The sequence below is a fragment of the Cnephaeus nilssonii genome, assembly GCF_951640355.1.
Source record: "Cnephaeus nilssonii genome assembly, chromosome: 9".
Taxonomy (NCBI): domain Eukaryota; kingdom Metazoa; phylum Chordata; class Mammalia; order Chiroptera; family Vespertilionidae; genus Cnephaeus; species Cnephaeus nilssonii.
In genome coordinates, this window is record NC_137080.1 from 38181242 (window position 1) to 38197325 (window position 16084).

General features: G+C 37.4%; 1 protein-coding gene across 4 annotated transcripts in view; it reads right to left on the reverse strand.

The window, feature by feature from the left end:
- Nucleotides 1-16084, reverse strand: part of AFG1L (AFG1 like ATPase) — a 169015-nt gene that overhangs the window by 115280 nt on the left and 37651 nt on the right. For 3 of the 4 annotated variants that reach the window (XM_079780357.1, XM_079780358.1, XM_079780356.1), the window contains one exon: nt 3119-3170. The exons of the other annotated variant lie outside the window; for it this stretch is intronic. In XM_079780357.1, coding sequence (XP_079636483.1) covers nt 3119-3170 — 52 coding nt within the window. The remainder of the gene's footprint in view (nt 1-3118; nt 3171-16084) is intronic. 4 annotated transcript variants of the gene reach the window in all.

Genomic DNA, 16084 nt, shown 5'->3' on the forward strand with positions numbered 1-16084 from the left:
GTGCTTTGCCTTGAAATTTTCACCTATGTGCACTCAGTGAGTCAGGGCGTAAAATATAGGTCTTACTCGGGATCATGTTCAAAAATGTTTCAAAGCCACTGCAATGGTTTGTGAACTTAGGGTGAACAAAGGCTGCCTCTGCTTTCATTCACAATTACACCTCCAGAAACATCTGTCACGGGAATGGAAGAATGAGGACAAAAGTTGTGGGGGAAAAGTAGGGAAGAAATCTACAGTACATTTTACTGACTTCACAATTTGCTTTAGTCTCTACAGAATCCTAAATAAAACCTTGTATATTTCTTAAGAGGAGATTCTTGTTAGGGGACTAATTTGTAAAACCTAAAACTCTCTTATGGTCTAACTTTCACGCCTATAGTTAGGAAGACAAAAATGACTACTTGAGAGCCCCTTGCACCCATGGTGTCCTTCTCACAGCCGACCCCCTGCAGAAGGAGCTGTACGTAGGTAGTAGCCTCCATCATGGCTTCCGAGTCCAGCAGAATTTTGCTTCCCAACTCCTAACCTTATTACCAGCCTACCTTTGACTGGTGAAATTATCAATATGAAATAGGTGAGGCTAAACCAAGAGTCAGCAGAAAAAGGACTAATAAACAAAAATGAACTTTTATTATCTCCTCATATACCAGAGAAATCATTAAGTGCAGTCTGTCTGTTAGTCAGAAGCAGGAACCTTGTTGTAAGAAAGCCTGCTGAAGGGTTAAGAATGAAGCCACAAGAAACTCCTGCAGCTTATGGTCTCTGTATGGTTTGAGCTAAGCATTTTATTAATGAATACGTTTTGTTTCAAGATTAAACCATGATGATAATCCCTTCAATTATAGCAACTCCACTGGGGTTCCCTGGATTGGAGGGTCTACCTGATTCAATCATCTCAACATGTCTATGAAGAAAGGGAGTACATGACAGAGGGCAAGCCAAGCACAGCAACAAGGAGTGGGAAGGGGGCACTAAGAAGCAGACACCCCCTTTCCCATCACTTCTGAAAATGTAAACCTGTTTCCCGAGTCTAAAAAAGGAAACTAAAGAATAAGAGCTTGTGAAGACACTGGGAGGCTTTTCTCCCAGCCAGAGAATCTGACTTGTCGTTGATTACCTATTCTGTAAGTATTCTAAACTAAACTGAGTATAGCCACTGAAATGTTCATCTCACTTCCTGTTTCATAATTCCTTTCTCTTTTCCTCTTTACATTATAAAAATGTTCCTAACTGAAGGTTGCCCCATACCCAGCCTATGTGAACATCCTATGTTATCACATTTTTTCTGATTCATTCAAGCATTCAGATGATTTATGTTTTTGTACTTCCCTTCAATCAATTAGAATATGGCTGTGTTTTGCAAACTAAAATCCAACAACTTTCATGAGTTTTTTTAAGTCCTTTACAGAAGTAGAATTGTGCTTTACTAACCATCTCCATTTATGGTTAAGTGGCTAAGGTACCAGGAGAAACAAAGATATTGGTTTTAGTAATGACTGATTGTGAAAGCGAGGGTATAGGAAGGACATGTTCTCCAAAGAGGCAAAGAATGAAGAGACAACAGGCTGAGATCTGCTGGCAGTGCCCAAAGGTACTGACATGTAACACTGATCATGCACCTGGTATAAAATGCTTTTTAACTACGAAGGAAGCATACCTTGATCTAAAAAATACCAATTAGATAATTAACTAAGAGAACAATAGTTTGAGCTTCTTGTACATTTTTTTAACTGTAAGTTTCAAGAACTTGATGAATTTTAGGGGCAATCTGTATCATTCACTTTTGTGAACTAAACAATTCTTTTTATTAGGTTCACTAAATCTTTAAATGTAAAACAGGAATTTAGCAGCATTTGTAAACAAATCAGAAAAAAAGGAGAACCCTTTTAAAGATGAAAAGCTAAACCCTTAAAGTTTTATCTTTAAGGTACTATAACTATTTATTCAACTATTTTATTTCTTGTCCTAAATATATTACTAACTTCTGCCATCACTCCATAATGTAAATTTGTTATGGCTACAGGGAAACCTGAAGCATGTTTATCAGTCGAGGACCAAAACTGATCCCATTCCATGTAAATGAGAATTTTTAGTATCCCACTATAAGAAATGAGTGACAAGCAATAAAGCCAGGGAAAGTAAGAGCCACCTTCGTAACATCACTGAATGTGGGTAACCAGGGAGAAGTTTAGGAAGAATTTGTTTGAAGGAAATGGAAAGCAGAAAACAGATTGTTTCAGCAAGACATTTCAGCAAAACAGATGAAGTCAGAGAAGAAGCAAGATATTAGTTGGTTAGGAAAATCTAGAAAGTAAGTGACTGCTCATAAATTTTCCAAAAAAAATGTGAGTCTTTGTGCCCAATGTATAGAAATGGGAGACCAAGCCCTAGCTGATTTGGCTCAGTGGATAGAGCCTCAGCCCATGGACTGAAGGGTTGTGGGTTGGATTCTGGTCAAGGGCACGTACCTCTGTTGCAGGCTAGATCCCAGGTCCCAGTTGGGGTGTGTGCAGGAGGCAACCAATTGATGTTTCTCTCTGTGTCTCTCTCCCTCCCTTCCACTCTCTCTAAAAATCAGTGGGAAAATATCCTTGGGTAAGGATTAACAATAACAACAAAACAAAACAAAGAAATGAGAGACCAAGGAAGTATTACCACTCATGCATTAAGAGTATCTACTAATAAATTGAAGATAAGGGCTTACATTATGAGTAGAAATATTAGTGGAAAGTAAAAGTGAGAAAGAAGAGCTTTTTTAAAAAGTACATCCTAAGCTGAGTCAAATAGCAGTGAGCAACAGGATTCTGAATTATCTAATAACCTATCTATAGATGATTTCCTTCCCCGAGATCAACTCACTTTATTCATTGAATAATGTTTGAACCCTAACATGCTAACTAACACTGCCTTACACTACAGGCACACCCTCTGAGATGTGAAAGTGCAAACTAAGATGCCTACCCTTCCCTCCCCCTATTTTACCTCACCTCATCCTACCCCCTTGCTGGTAGTGGATTGAAGGATTGAAGAATTGAAGGATGGAAATGGAAGTTATCGCTGAGTAAAAGCTGGGAAACTTTCTGCTTGCACCACCCAAAACTTGTTTTAACACACTTACCAACATCTCCATAAACATAGAGGCCCTTTGGAGGTTTGCTCCTTGAAAAAAGCTGCAAATTAAGAACAAATTATAAATCTCTAACATGGAAATCATTAAATATCATCATATACATAGTGTTCCTAACTGTGCTATATATACATGGCTAAAATGTACTATTATGCACAATAAGTAAAATAAAAACTTGATGTGAAAGGCTGGGAAGCCTAACTTAGGTTTCAATACAGGAGGCAAAATGCATAGTGGTCCCGAGCAGGGGCTCTGAAGTCATGCAAGTTTACATCCCTACACCATCTGCTAACCATGTAATCTTCCCCCTCTTTCCCAACGAGCTCTCCAGACAATGGCAGCCTGGCTCATTCTCAGCAAGCAACAGATTCGAATTTTTCTGGAAAAACTAAATGATATCCAGCCATATTTGCTGCCCTAGGCCTGTCCTGCCCATGACTCTCAAAGTCATCTCTTGATTCGATCTTTATTTGAAACATCTGCTGTGAACTGCTTCCTGCCAGGACTCAGATACACACCCAACCCCTAAAATGCACAGACATAACATTAGACAAACACTTGAAAATGTGAACATGAATAAGTTTCCCTAATGACCAGTGTAAGATCTGCCCTGTTACTTGTATCTTAGGAAATTTGTAAAGGAGGAGGTGGAAACCCCTTTCTATGGGGTTTTTGATGAGTCCAATAACACTGCATTGTACCACTGAGCCACATTGGCCGGGCCATTGTAGATTGTACAGATGGTAAACGTAAGGACGATGTTGAAAGACTGTGGTAACCTATCACCTCCCTCTGCTAAGCATAAAAGATACAGCACAAGAGTATTGGAGTTGGACCCAAAAGATCTGGTACAAATTCTGGTTGTGCTACTTATTAGCTATGTGACTCTGGGTAAGCCTCATCAACCCTGCAGTCTGCTATTTCCTTATCTGTTGGGTGCAGGGCAGAGCGCAGGGGAGTTTCCACTCACTGCCTACTTCTGCATCCCTAATCACAAGGCCCACTCACTCACCATGAAGACTAGATACCTGCTTCCATCCAAACTTGGGGCCATGAAAAAAGAAACCTTGCACCCTTTGACACACCCATCTCAAAGACCTGAACAGCACTAATATGCACTCAAGATATTTTATATTTAAAACTCTATACCAAATGAATCAAGAATTCAAGACAGGCAGCCCAATTTCAAATATAGTCCATATGCTAAGCCATGAAGAAAACCTCAATAAATTCCAAAGAATCAATGTGCTCTAACCATAATATAATAAAATTAGAAATAATGGAAGAATAGATAAAAATAGAAAAACCTCATACTAAGGTATTGACCTTCCCATCACATTCACCCAGACTTCTGAATACTGCTGGAAAAAAGGTCTGAAAGGGTTGCAGACTGCACCCTCTTACCAGTCCCTCCATATTGTCAACAATTATTTCCCTGGTTAGCTCACTCTCTTTCTCCACAATGATGCTCTAGAACCTTCTCAGCTCCCTTCAAGCTAAACTACACTTCCGCTATCACTTTCAGCAGATAGCTCCTACTTCTTCATAGGGAGAAAACAGGGGCAGTAGGATGGAACACCGTCAACTTCCTATATGGAAGTAATCCCACCCATATCTGTACCCATCCTTTCCTCTCTTCCTCCTGTGACAAAGGAAGATGATTCCTCCCCAATACAACCTTCTATGAATTTCTGGATCTCAGCCCCTCCCCACAACCTTCTCAGGAACCGCGGCCCATTAAATTAAATTTTTCACTTCTCTTGTAATCCTTCTCTTCAACATCTTTATAAATATCTTCCTATGAACGTATTTTTACAATCTTGAAGTGTGATGTTTTATAAGCAAAAACTATAAGGGAAAAGATAGCTACATTAAAAGAAGTAAAGTTAAACATTTCTGTTTGGGAGGAAAAATGTTAAAAAAGGTAAAAAGACAAACTGCAAAAAAAAAACCCATTTATTATAAAAGAGAATTTATTTCCTTGGTAAACAAAGGGCTTTTATAAATCAATAAGAAAAATAAATACAAATTGCTTAAACATATAAAAAATACTTCATTTCATTCACAATAAAAGATATGTGATTTACAATAACAATGACAAACCACCATGACAAAATTCTAAAAGTCTCAGAGGATATAATATTATTAAAGATGTAGACAGACATGCAGGCTCATAAACTTGTAAGAATATGAATTGCTGCAGTTTATGTTTTAGACAAATATCATTGCCTATCAGAATGTAAAATACATATACCCTTTAACTGAACAACTCCATTTCTAGAAATTTATTCTACTGGAGTATCCACACATGTACAGATATACTAGTATATTCATATGGTGGAGTACTATACCACTGTTAAAAGCTAATTAATTGTTGGATATTCAAATGAAAGAATTTAAAAGAATGAGGTAGCTCTTAAGAGAAGTAGACACTCTCATTATTTGCAGATGATATGATATTATATAGAGAGAACCCTAAAGATTCCACCAAAAAACTACTAGCACTGATAACTGAATTCAGTAAAATAGCAGAATACAAAAAAAAAAAAATTAAAAATCCAGACACCAATGGCATTTTTATAAACCAATAATGAACTATCCAAAAGGGAAACTATGAAAATAACCCCATTCACAATTGCTTCAAAAAGAATAAAAATACCTAGGAATAAATTTAACCAAGGATATAAAAGACCTGTACTCAGAAAATTATAAGACACTGAAGAAAGAAATTGAGGAACATAAAAATGAATGGAAGCATATACCTGGTCATGGATAGGAATAATTAACATCATTAAAATGTCCAAAATTCAAAGCAATCTACAAAGTCAATACAAATCCTATCAAGATAATAATCCAGTATATCACAAAACTAGAACAAATGTTTCAAACACTTGTATGGAACCACAAAAGACCTCAAATAGCAACAGCAATCTTGAGATAGAAGAACAAAGTTGGAGGAATCACCCTACCTGATATCAAACTATACTATAAGGCCATAGAAATCAAAACAGCATGGTACTGGCAAAAACAAAACAAAACAAAAAAACAGACATATAGATCAGTAGAACAGGATAGACAGCCCAGAATTAAATCCACACCTTTATAGTCAATTAATATTGAACAAAGGAGGCAAAAACATATAATGGACTAAAGATAGTCTATTCAATAAATGGTGTTGGGAAAATTAGACAGACACGTGCAAAAAAAAAATGAAACTAGACCACCTTCTTACATCACACACAAGAATAAACTCAAAATGGATTAAAGCCCTAGCTAGTTTGGCTTAGTGGATAGAGCACTGGCCTGAGGACTGAAGGGTCTTAGGTTTGATTCCAGTCAAGGGCACATACCTCGGTTGATTGCAGGCTCAATCTCCAGCCTGGTCCGGGCTCCTGGGGAGGCAACCAATCGATGTGTCTCTCTCACACTGATTATTTCTCTCTCTGTCTCTCCCCCTTTCTTCCACCCTCTCTAAAATTCAATGGAAAAACATCCTCAGTGAGGATTAACAAAAAAATTAGATTAAAAACTTAAATGTTAGACTCAAAACCATAAAAATCCTAGAAGAGTAATACTTTCAACAATAAAGATTTTCTTTAAATCCCAGAAGAAAACATAGGCAGTAAAATCTCAGACATTCTGGTAGCAATATTTTTCCTGATATATCTCATCCAGCAAGTAAAACAAAAGAAAAAATAAACAAATAGAAATACATCAAACTAAAGAGTTTTTGCACAGCAAAGGAAACCATCAACACAATGAAAAAACAACCCACTGAATGGGAGAACATATTTGCCAATGATACATCTGATAAGGGATTAATAATATCTAAAATTTATAAAGAACTTATAAGACTCAACACCAAAGAAACAAACAATTTAATTGAAAAATGGGCAAAGGAACTAAACAGACACTTCTCCAAAGAGGACATACAGATGATCAATAGACATATGAAAAGATGCTCAACATCACTAATCAGAGAAATGCAAATTAAAACCACAAAGAGCCCGGCTGCGTGGCTCAATGGCTGAGCACTGACCTATGAACCAGGAGGTCATGGTTCCATCCAGGGTCAGGGTACATGCCCCAGTTGTGAGCTCGATCCCCAGTAGGGACCAAGCAGGAGGCAGCCAATCAATGATTCTCTTTCATCATTGATGTTTCTATCTCTCTCTTCCTCTTTCTGAAATCAATAAAAACAGTTGTTTTTTTTTAAAAACACCACAATGAGATATCACCTCACACCTCTTAGAATGGCTATCATCAATAAATCAACAAACAACAAGTGTTGGCAAGGATATGGAGAAAAGGGAACCCTCATACATTGTTAGCGGGAATACGGATTGGTGCAGCCACTGTGGAAAACAGTATGGCGTTACCTTAAAAAAATTAAAAAGGAACTGCCTTATGACCCAGCTATCCCTCTTCTGGGAATTTATCTGAAGAAACCCAAAACAGTAATTTGCGCCCCTATGTTCATTGAAGAATTTATTTACAATAGCCAAGATTTGGAAGCAGCCCAAGTGTCCATCAGTAGATGAGTGGATAAAAATGCTGTGTTAAATTGACACAATGGAATACTACTCTGGTGTAAAAAGGAAGAAAATTTTACCCTTTGTGACAGCATGGGTGGACCTGGACAGCATTATGCTAAGTGAAATAAGCCAGTCAGAGAAAGGTAAGTACCATATGATTTCACTCAAGTGTAGAATTTAATGAAACTCAACTACCAAGCAAAACAGAGACAGACTCATAGACATAGAGAGCAGGCAGACAGTTCTGGATGGGGGCAGGGAGGGCAGGGGTGGAGGTACTGTGCAAAAAAGAAAAAAAGAGAGAGAAGACATGGACAACAGTGTGGTGACTGTGGGGCACGGGGGAATGGGTGGAGGTGGAAGAGGGTATAAATGGTGATGGAAAAAATTAAATTAAAAATTTTAAAAATGTGGAAAGATTTCCAGAAGTGTTAAAAAAACAACAACAACACACACACACAGTTTGAAGTTGGCAACTAGAAAAATTTTATTGAACCATACACTTTGAGTAAATCCTGGCATTAATTTGGACATTTTCAAACAGCCATTAGTTCCAAAATATATCAGCCTTTTTTATGTTTATTACTAAAAATCAATTTAAAATATTTTTAAAAAATAAAATAATCAACATCATCCCCTTCACTCCAACTTAAAAAAAAAAAAAAGTGAAACTGCTAGGTTTTTCTTTCAGCCTATGAGCACTGTGAAAAAGACACAATGATGCTGGGAGCCAAGAGGTTAGACCTCTGTGAGAAAAGCAGGAATAGCCTGGCTGGCGTGGCTGAGTGGTTGAGCATTGACCTATGAACCAGGAGGTCACAGTTCGATTCCTGATCAGGGCATATGCCCGGGTTGCGGGCTGCAGAAGGCAGCCGATCAATAATTCTCTCTCATCATTGATGTCTCTACCTCTCTCTCCTTCTCCCTTCCTCTCTTTAATAAAAATATATTAAAAAAAGAAAAGCAGGAATTAGGGGCTGAAAGAAACCAAAAGGGAAGCAATTAACTTTGCATGAGGGTGATTAAGGAAAAACTGTAGAAGGGAGATAGCCTGTGAGCTTACAGGTTGAGTAAAAATGAACAAGCTATTCTAGTCAGATGTAAAATAGAAAAAGCTATCCTAGTTTGGAGCAAAAGCAAAGACATTCTAATAAAAAGGCAAGATGTCCAGTTAATTGTCTTGGGTGTGATAAGGTAAGATAGTTATATAGAAGAATATCTTTGTTAGGAGATACATAATGATGTTTTCAGGGTCAAGTGGTATGATGTTGTAATTTACTTTCACATGATTAAAGAAAAAATATATTTCAAGAGAGAGAAAGAACAAATGGAACATAATGTTAACTGTTAATGGATTTAAGTGTAATTGTGAACATTTTTCAAAATTAAAAAGTTGGAGGGAAATAAACCACAAAATTTTATAAGGTGAGTAATTAGTATATGACTTTTACTTTTGAATTAAATCTAAATTGTTCTAAAAGTATCTGAATATTTGCATTTTAGACAACTGATTCCAAAACTTTTACCAAAATTATTCCTTTAACTACTGCAGAGTAAACATTTGTCATCCATCATTCCAAATATTTTGATTGAATCATTCTAACTTTATCCATTGTTCCTTATATCAAAATTCCAGTGTTAAAAATAATCCAACATAATTCTCATCAAAGTTATAAAGTAAAATAGCATGTCCTCTGTCTTTCTGGGTTACTATCCACCTGCTACTGTGGTATAATTTCCATTAGGACAAGTAGATAATAAGGTTGGTCCTGTTAGAATAAAAAGAGTTTTTGAGCCCAGCCAGTGTGGTTCATTAGTTGAGCGTAGACCTATGAACCAGGAGGTCATTGTTCTATTCCTGGTCAAGGCATACGCTGCGATTGTCAGCTGGACCTCCAGTAGGGGGTGTGCAGGAGGCAGCCAATCAATGATTCTCTTTCATCATTGATGTTTCTATCTCTCTCTCCCTCACCCTTCTTCTCTGAAAAAATATATTTTAAAAAAAAGTTTCAGATTTATTTAAAATGCAGAAATACTACTTTTCCTGTTACTTCCCACTCTCTCTGCCATTCCACTATTATCTCCTAAAATGACAGAATTAGAGACAATTATTCCAGCTGGAATGCTAAGCATAATTATATCTTTTAAAAACTAGCATTACATCACTCTCAACATAGATCACTTTTTGATAAAAGTATATCACTTCAGGTTTCTAAGATCTTTACAAACTAAAAACAGAACTATATGTTAGCACCCATAAATTTTCTACAAATGAAAATCTTTTTTTAAATGCCTTCAGCAGATTTGTAAGAGAACCCTCTTAACCTAAAGTACACCAATTTGTTCAGTTTACAAGTATAATTAAGTCTATTTAAGTACCTAAGTAACTAGCAAATGTGGGGGGGGGGGGGGGGGAGGAAGGAGGTGAGCTTAAACCTCTAAGACAACTAGCATAAGAAGTGGCTCGACTTCTGATTATAACAGAATTTGAAGATGCAAATTACTTTTTAATGTCTCATTCATTCAAGCAATGAGCATGTATGTGTAAGTGCATATATGTGCCACTGGGAAACAAATGACAGGAGGCAATTTCTTCAGCAAACCCTTCCATGTCACTCACTCCTAACTGATAATCTGATTCTGGACTAGCTGAGGTGAAGCTGCGCTAGGTATGATCTACTCCAGTTCACCACTAATTCAGAGGGATGCCCAGGACATAAGCATAGTTCTCAAATCAATGTGGAGTTCCTCAAAAGAGAGATGTGGACGATAACCCTCAGTGATGGTGAACCTATGACACGGTGTCAGCACTGACACGCGTAGCCATTTCTGATGACACGCGGCTGCTGAGGCGGCCGCATGCCGAGGATGAAACATTTACTGCTCCCGAGGATGAAACATTTGCGAAATTATGTTTTTTCCTCAAAGTGACACACTACCCGAGTTATGCTCAGTTTTTTGGCGAAGTTTGACACACCAAGCTCAAAAGGTTGCCCATCACTGCCTCAGTCTGAACCTGGTTGAAGTTCTGAAGGTAAGAAATTCAAGCAGCCTTCCAGGCTTCTTCTGACACTAAAGAGGGAATGAGAACACACACACAGCCACAGAGAGGCAAATGGATATAGGAACCTAACCTCTCACACAGACACAAGGACAGGCTGACAACAACCAGGACAACTGTCTTCTGAATCAGTGAAAAATTATTGTGTGAATCTTCAGTGAAGAAGGACAACCTAAAAGATGCTTCCTTCTCTAGAGAATCATCAGGAACAGCACATGGGAAGGGCAACGGTGAAGAGCTCACTAGCTGAAACAGATTTTATGGAAAAATAACTGAAGAGAAAGGAAAATCTAACTAGAACATAAACCAAAATCTATCACATCCCACTACTTTTCCAAATATAACGTGCCACACACACATGTCCTTCACCAAAAGGTTGGCCTTCATCTGAAAAGAGATCTTTTCACTCCCCTCTACTCAGATTCTCACTCTGGCTACCTTGCTTTCCTCCCCACCTCCTCCTCCAAATCAAAGTCCTTGTTGCCAGTGATTTCAATGGACAATTCTTGAAATGAATTCTTAAAATTTCCTACTCCATAAATATGTTCTGCCAAAGCATTTTTCTAGCCAACTGTCTACCTACCAAGAGATTTTCCTGATTTTCTCTCCTTGGAGCTGTATTTTCCACGGCCATCCTCACATCATGAAAATAAAAATTACCTTTAGAGTTGACTCAGTCTTCACACAAACCCTTTACTGAACATCCTGAACTGAGTAGAAACTTGAGACTTTTTGTCTCTCTTCAAAACTAATTTTCAATTCTCAATATTAGTTTCCAAAAAATTGCTATTATTGAAGTAATATACTTTGCACAAATGGAAACTTTAATCAATAATTCTCAGAAGTGTTTTTATAAAGTTTATTTAAATTTTAATTTTATTGAGTATATTATTTACATTTTATTATTCTCTCTAGACAGTAAATATTGCATTTAATTTAAGTAACAGTCCAATACTACAGAAACAATGCAGAATTTATGTAATACTGAAACTGTTACATGACAGTTCAGACATTGGACACATATGAAATGGCAAAGCCATTCTATATGTCAAGAGCAGTATCTTATATTAATTTATTTTACCAGTAATAACACAAATGAAAAAATAACTTGAATATATTTTTAATTGGTATTTAAAAACAAAAACAAAAACATGTTGAACAAATTGTCTTAAACATAGTGATACTGCTATTTCCCAGGAGCAAATAGTTAATACATATAATCTTAATTATATAAATTTGTACCATATATATTTTGTGGTTTTATATTAATTTCAATGTATATAATCACATTTGGAATCTAGTCCCAGAGTAAATCAATAGTAATTTGATTCATAAAATTTCTTCATAAGAATCAGAATTGTAAGTGCTAAGTGAAGCAATAATATAGAGTAGAATAAACTTATATCCTTTTTAAGTGGGCAAAGACAGTTCTCAAATGTATTTTATACCCACCTGAATTTTTGTACTTAATTCACTAAGCTATAAATAACTGCTTACGACTATTCTCTACGCTGAACAAGGTATCACTAAAATAAAAAAAATTTTCATCTTATTCACATCTGTATCCTTGGCTCCTGCATAGTAAGAAACAACTCTCCTTTTGTTTAATGGGATTTCCTATATAACAAAAGCCTAATATGCTAAGTATCCGGTTGTCCGTTCAACCAATCAAAACATAATATGCTAATGATATGCTAAGGCCGTTCAACTGCTCACTATGATGTGCACTGACCACCAGGGGGCAGACAGTTGACCGGTAGGTTAGCTTGCTGCTGGGGTCCAGCCGATCAGGACTGAGCAAGACAAGCCGGACACACCCTGGAGCCCTCCTGTGGTCCCTCCCTAGCTGGCCAACCTTCCACATCCCTCCCTGGCCCCGATCGTGCACCAGTGGGGTCCATCGGCCTGGCCTGCACCCTCTCGCAATCTGGGACCCCTCAGGGGATGTCAGAGAGCCAGTTTCGGCCCAATGCCGCAGGCCAGGCCGAGGGACCCCACTGGTGCACAAATTCGTGCACTGGGCCTCTAGTATATATAATAATTAGGGTCCTTGATAAACAAATACATATTCTAGCTATGATAGATGTTTCTGTAAAACTAAAAATCATTTGCTTTTCCCAGCTACACAATGGTACTACTTTCCTCAGGGCCCATTATGGGGATGCATCAATTCTCCTTTAGATGGCAAGAAGACACTGGCTAATTATTTCCCCAGGACATGAAATGGGCACAATACCTGGAAGATAAAACATTATCATACATGGGGTATAAGGCCAATATTAAATGGAGACATAACTATATACTATACATAGGACTCAGAAACAACTGGCATTCATGAAAAATATTTAAGGCCTAGAAAATTCAGATTATGAAACTTTAGAAAGAGAGGGAAAGTTCCATTGCCAAAAACCCCTAAGATATTTCCTATGCCTGCCTTTCTGAGCACTGTGCTAATAATTCCCCTTCCTGGGTCAGAAGTAAATGCTGACTATCAGAGTCTAGAATTACATTATCAAGAAAAGTTGTAATTTCCACAAAGTGATAAAAAACAAACAACTAACCTGTTGAAATATCTCACAATTACACTGAAAAATATTTTTACTATCCTACCTAATAATAGACAAATATGCAAATTGACCGCACCTTTGCTATGCCCAAGCCACGCCCACCGGCCAAAGCCACGCCCACCAGCCAATCAGGGCGAGTGTGCAAATTACCCAACCAAGATGGCGGTTAATTTGCATACGCTGAGGGAGGGAGGAGTGAAGACTGAAGACAACTTAGAAGGAAGAGGGAGGAAAAGCGGAAAGCAAGGTGGCTGCCAGAGGGAAAGCCCGGGCGGGGCGGGGCCAAGCGGGGCGGGGCGGGCGGCAGCGGCGCGGGTGCAGCAGCCGCTTGCAGGATTCTTCCTGCAAATGGGCTACTAGTGGAATATAAATGGGCTAAATTGGAGAAAATATTAAACACCTGGTTATCTATCACCCAGTTTTATCAAATCTTTATATTTTAACATATTTATTCCAACATTTCAGTAATAAAACATTAAGTATAGTTGAAGTCCTACTTTGTGCCCTTCTTCCTCCAAGTTAACAATCCTGATTTTGAAGTTTATCATCCCTAGGCTATTCTATTTCAGAAATACATTCTAATTTATTTATCAATTTTGTGGTATCCATTAGTTATCCCCCCAAAATTTACTCCTCTTTGTCCATTATTCGTTTGTTCAACTTTTTTCCGATTATTTGGTAGGAGTCCATTATATATTCTATAGGCAATTATTTTTGATGCAAATATTTTTTACCACTGTGGTCTGCCTTTTCACTTTTTCTCTGGTACTTTCTATTGACTAGAAGTTTTAAATTTAAATAGTATAGTCAAATATATCCATCTTTGCCTTTATAATTTAGTATTTCATATCTTGTATAAGAAATACTTTCTTTTCCTAAGTTCATAAAGAACTTTACTCTTATTTTCTTCAAGAAGTTTTACTTTAAATTAGTAAATAATGCTATAGAATTTATTTTTTGCTTAGAGAAGTAGGTACTTAATTTTATTTTACTTTCAATGTAGATAATCAATTGTGTCATCTGTTTATTGAATAGTCTATCTTCCACTAATTTTCAGTGCCAACTCATTTATTTATCAAGTTTCCATGTATGTTATGAGCTATTTTGTTGCATTTTTTCTGTTTGCCTATATAATGGAACAGTGAACAAAATAGTTCTGCTGACTACAGTCAGGCATATATAAAGGGAAATAATGGGAGATAGATTGGAAAGATAGACTAAGTACAGTTCAAGTAGAACCTTAAATACTTAATGGTCTCCCACTAGCTTTCAAACCTAGCCAGGTAGCAGTCATCCAGAATAGAGGTCAAGTTATGGCCTGTGGACCAAAATCGGCCTGACACCTGTTTTTGTAAATAAATATTTATTGGAATACACTTATTTATGTATTGTCTGTGACTGCTTTGACAATGGCAGAACTTTTGAATAGTTGTGACAGAGATCATATGGATCCCAAAGCCTAAAAAGATTTCCGATGTGGTTTGTTACACAAAATATTTGCTGACCCTTGACCCAGAGACCTAACTATAATCTCAGCATCGATTCCATGGTACTGATGCCTCTTAATGGCCTACATAATTCAGCTGCCATAACCAAAGTAGTCAGTCAGCTTTGGTTGATAATGACAATTAAATTTCCAATCCTAAACTATTAAAATAGGATTATACCGCTTTCTCTAAATTTAAGGAATGTACTTAATGAATTATTGTTTGTTTCATAAAGTATTAATAATTTTTTAATTCATTTATAGGGATTTATTCTCATCTATGTTGACGAAATAATTTCACCTTTTGGAACTACGACAAAGCTTAAGATGTAATTGACTACATTGGCTAATTATTCTGGATTCTGAAGCAGGCCCCCACACTCTGGTTCTCAAATTTCAGATTTTCTTTTTAAACATATTTTATTTTTGTTCGTTTGTTAATCCTCACCTGAGGATATTTTTTCATTGATATTTAGAGAGAGTGGAAGGGAGGAGGAGAAACAGAGAGAGAGAAACATTGATGTGAGAGAAACACATCGATTAGTTGTCTCCCACACAGGCCCGACCAGGCCGGGTGAGGATGGAGCCTGCAACCAAGATACATGCCCTGGACGGGAATTGAACCTGGGACCCAGGAATTGAACCTGGGACCCTTCAATCGGAGGACCAATGCTTTATCCACGGAGCCAAACCGGCTAGGGTCCAAATTTCAGATTTTAAATGAGTCTTTGGCGTATGTTAGTTCTCCAAAACAAAAAATCTTAGTTTGATCCCAAACCTTACTTCTTTACAGATAATACCATCACTGGGTTAGGACATAATGCTTTTGCTTCAGCTTTCATAAAAATTTGAGACAAGAAGCATTCATTTTAAAATATTTCTGGTCTTTAACAAAACTGTAGCTTACAATTTTCTAAAGGATAAAGTTCCAGAGATGAGGGAAGCTGTACCTAAATCACATTGCTCAGCTTCCTTTACCTACAGGAAATGCCAGTTCTAAGAAGAGGAATGGAGGAGAGAACAAGCTCACTCTCTTGACAGGAAGGATGAAGGGAGGAATGGAGGGAAAACCAGCAAACTGCCTAGAGGCCCTTCTGAAAAATCTTAGATAACTAACTAAAGGGATCCAGACCATTAGGCCTCCTGCATCTCCTGAGAGAGTGTCCACAGCCCATATTCCAGGTATTCTACCCACGGCCTCCAGGTGCTAGAAGCCAGAACAAGTCAAGCAGTAAGACCTAAGATTAGCTGAATTGAAGACAGGACGGTTCTTTTCTACCTGCTATATGCATTGTTCTTGGGAGGGTG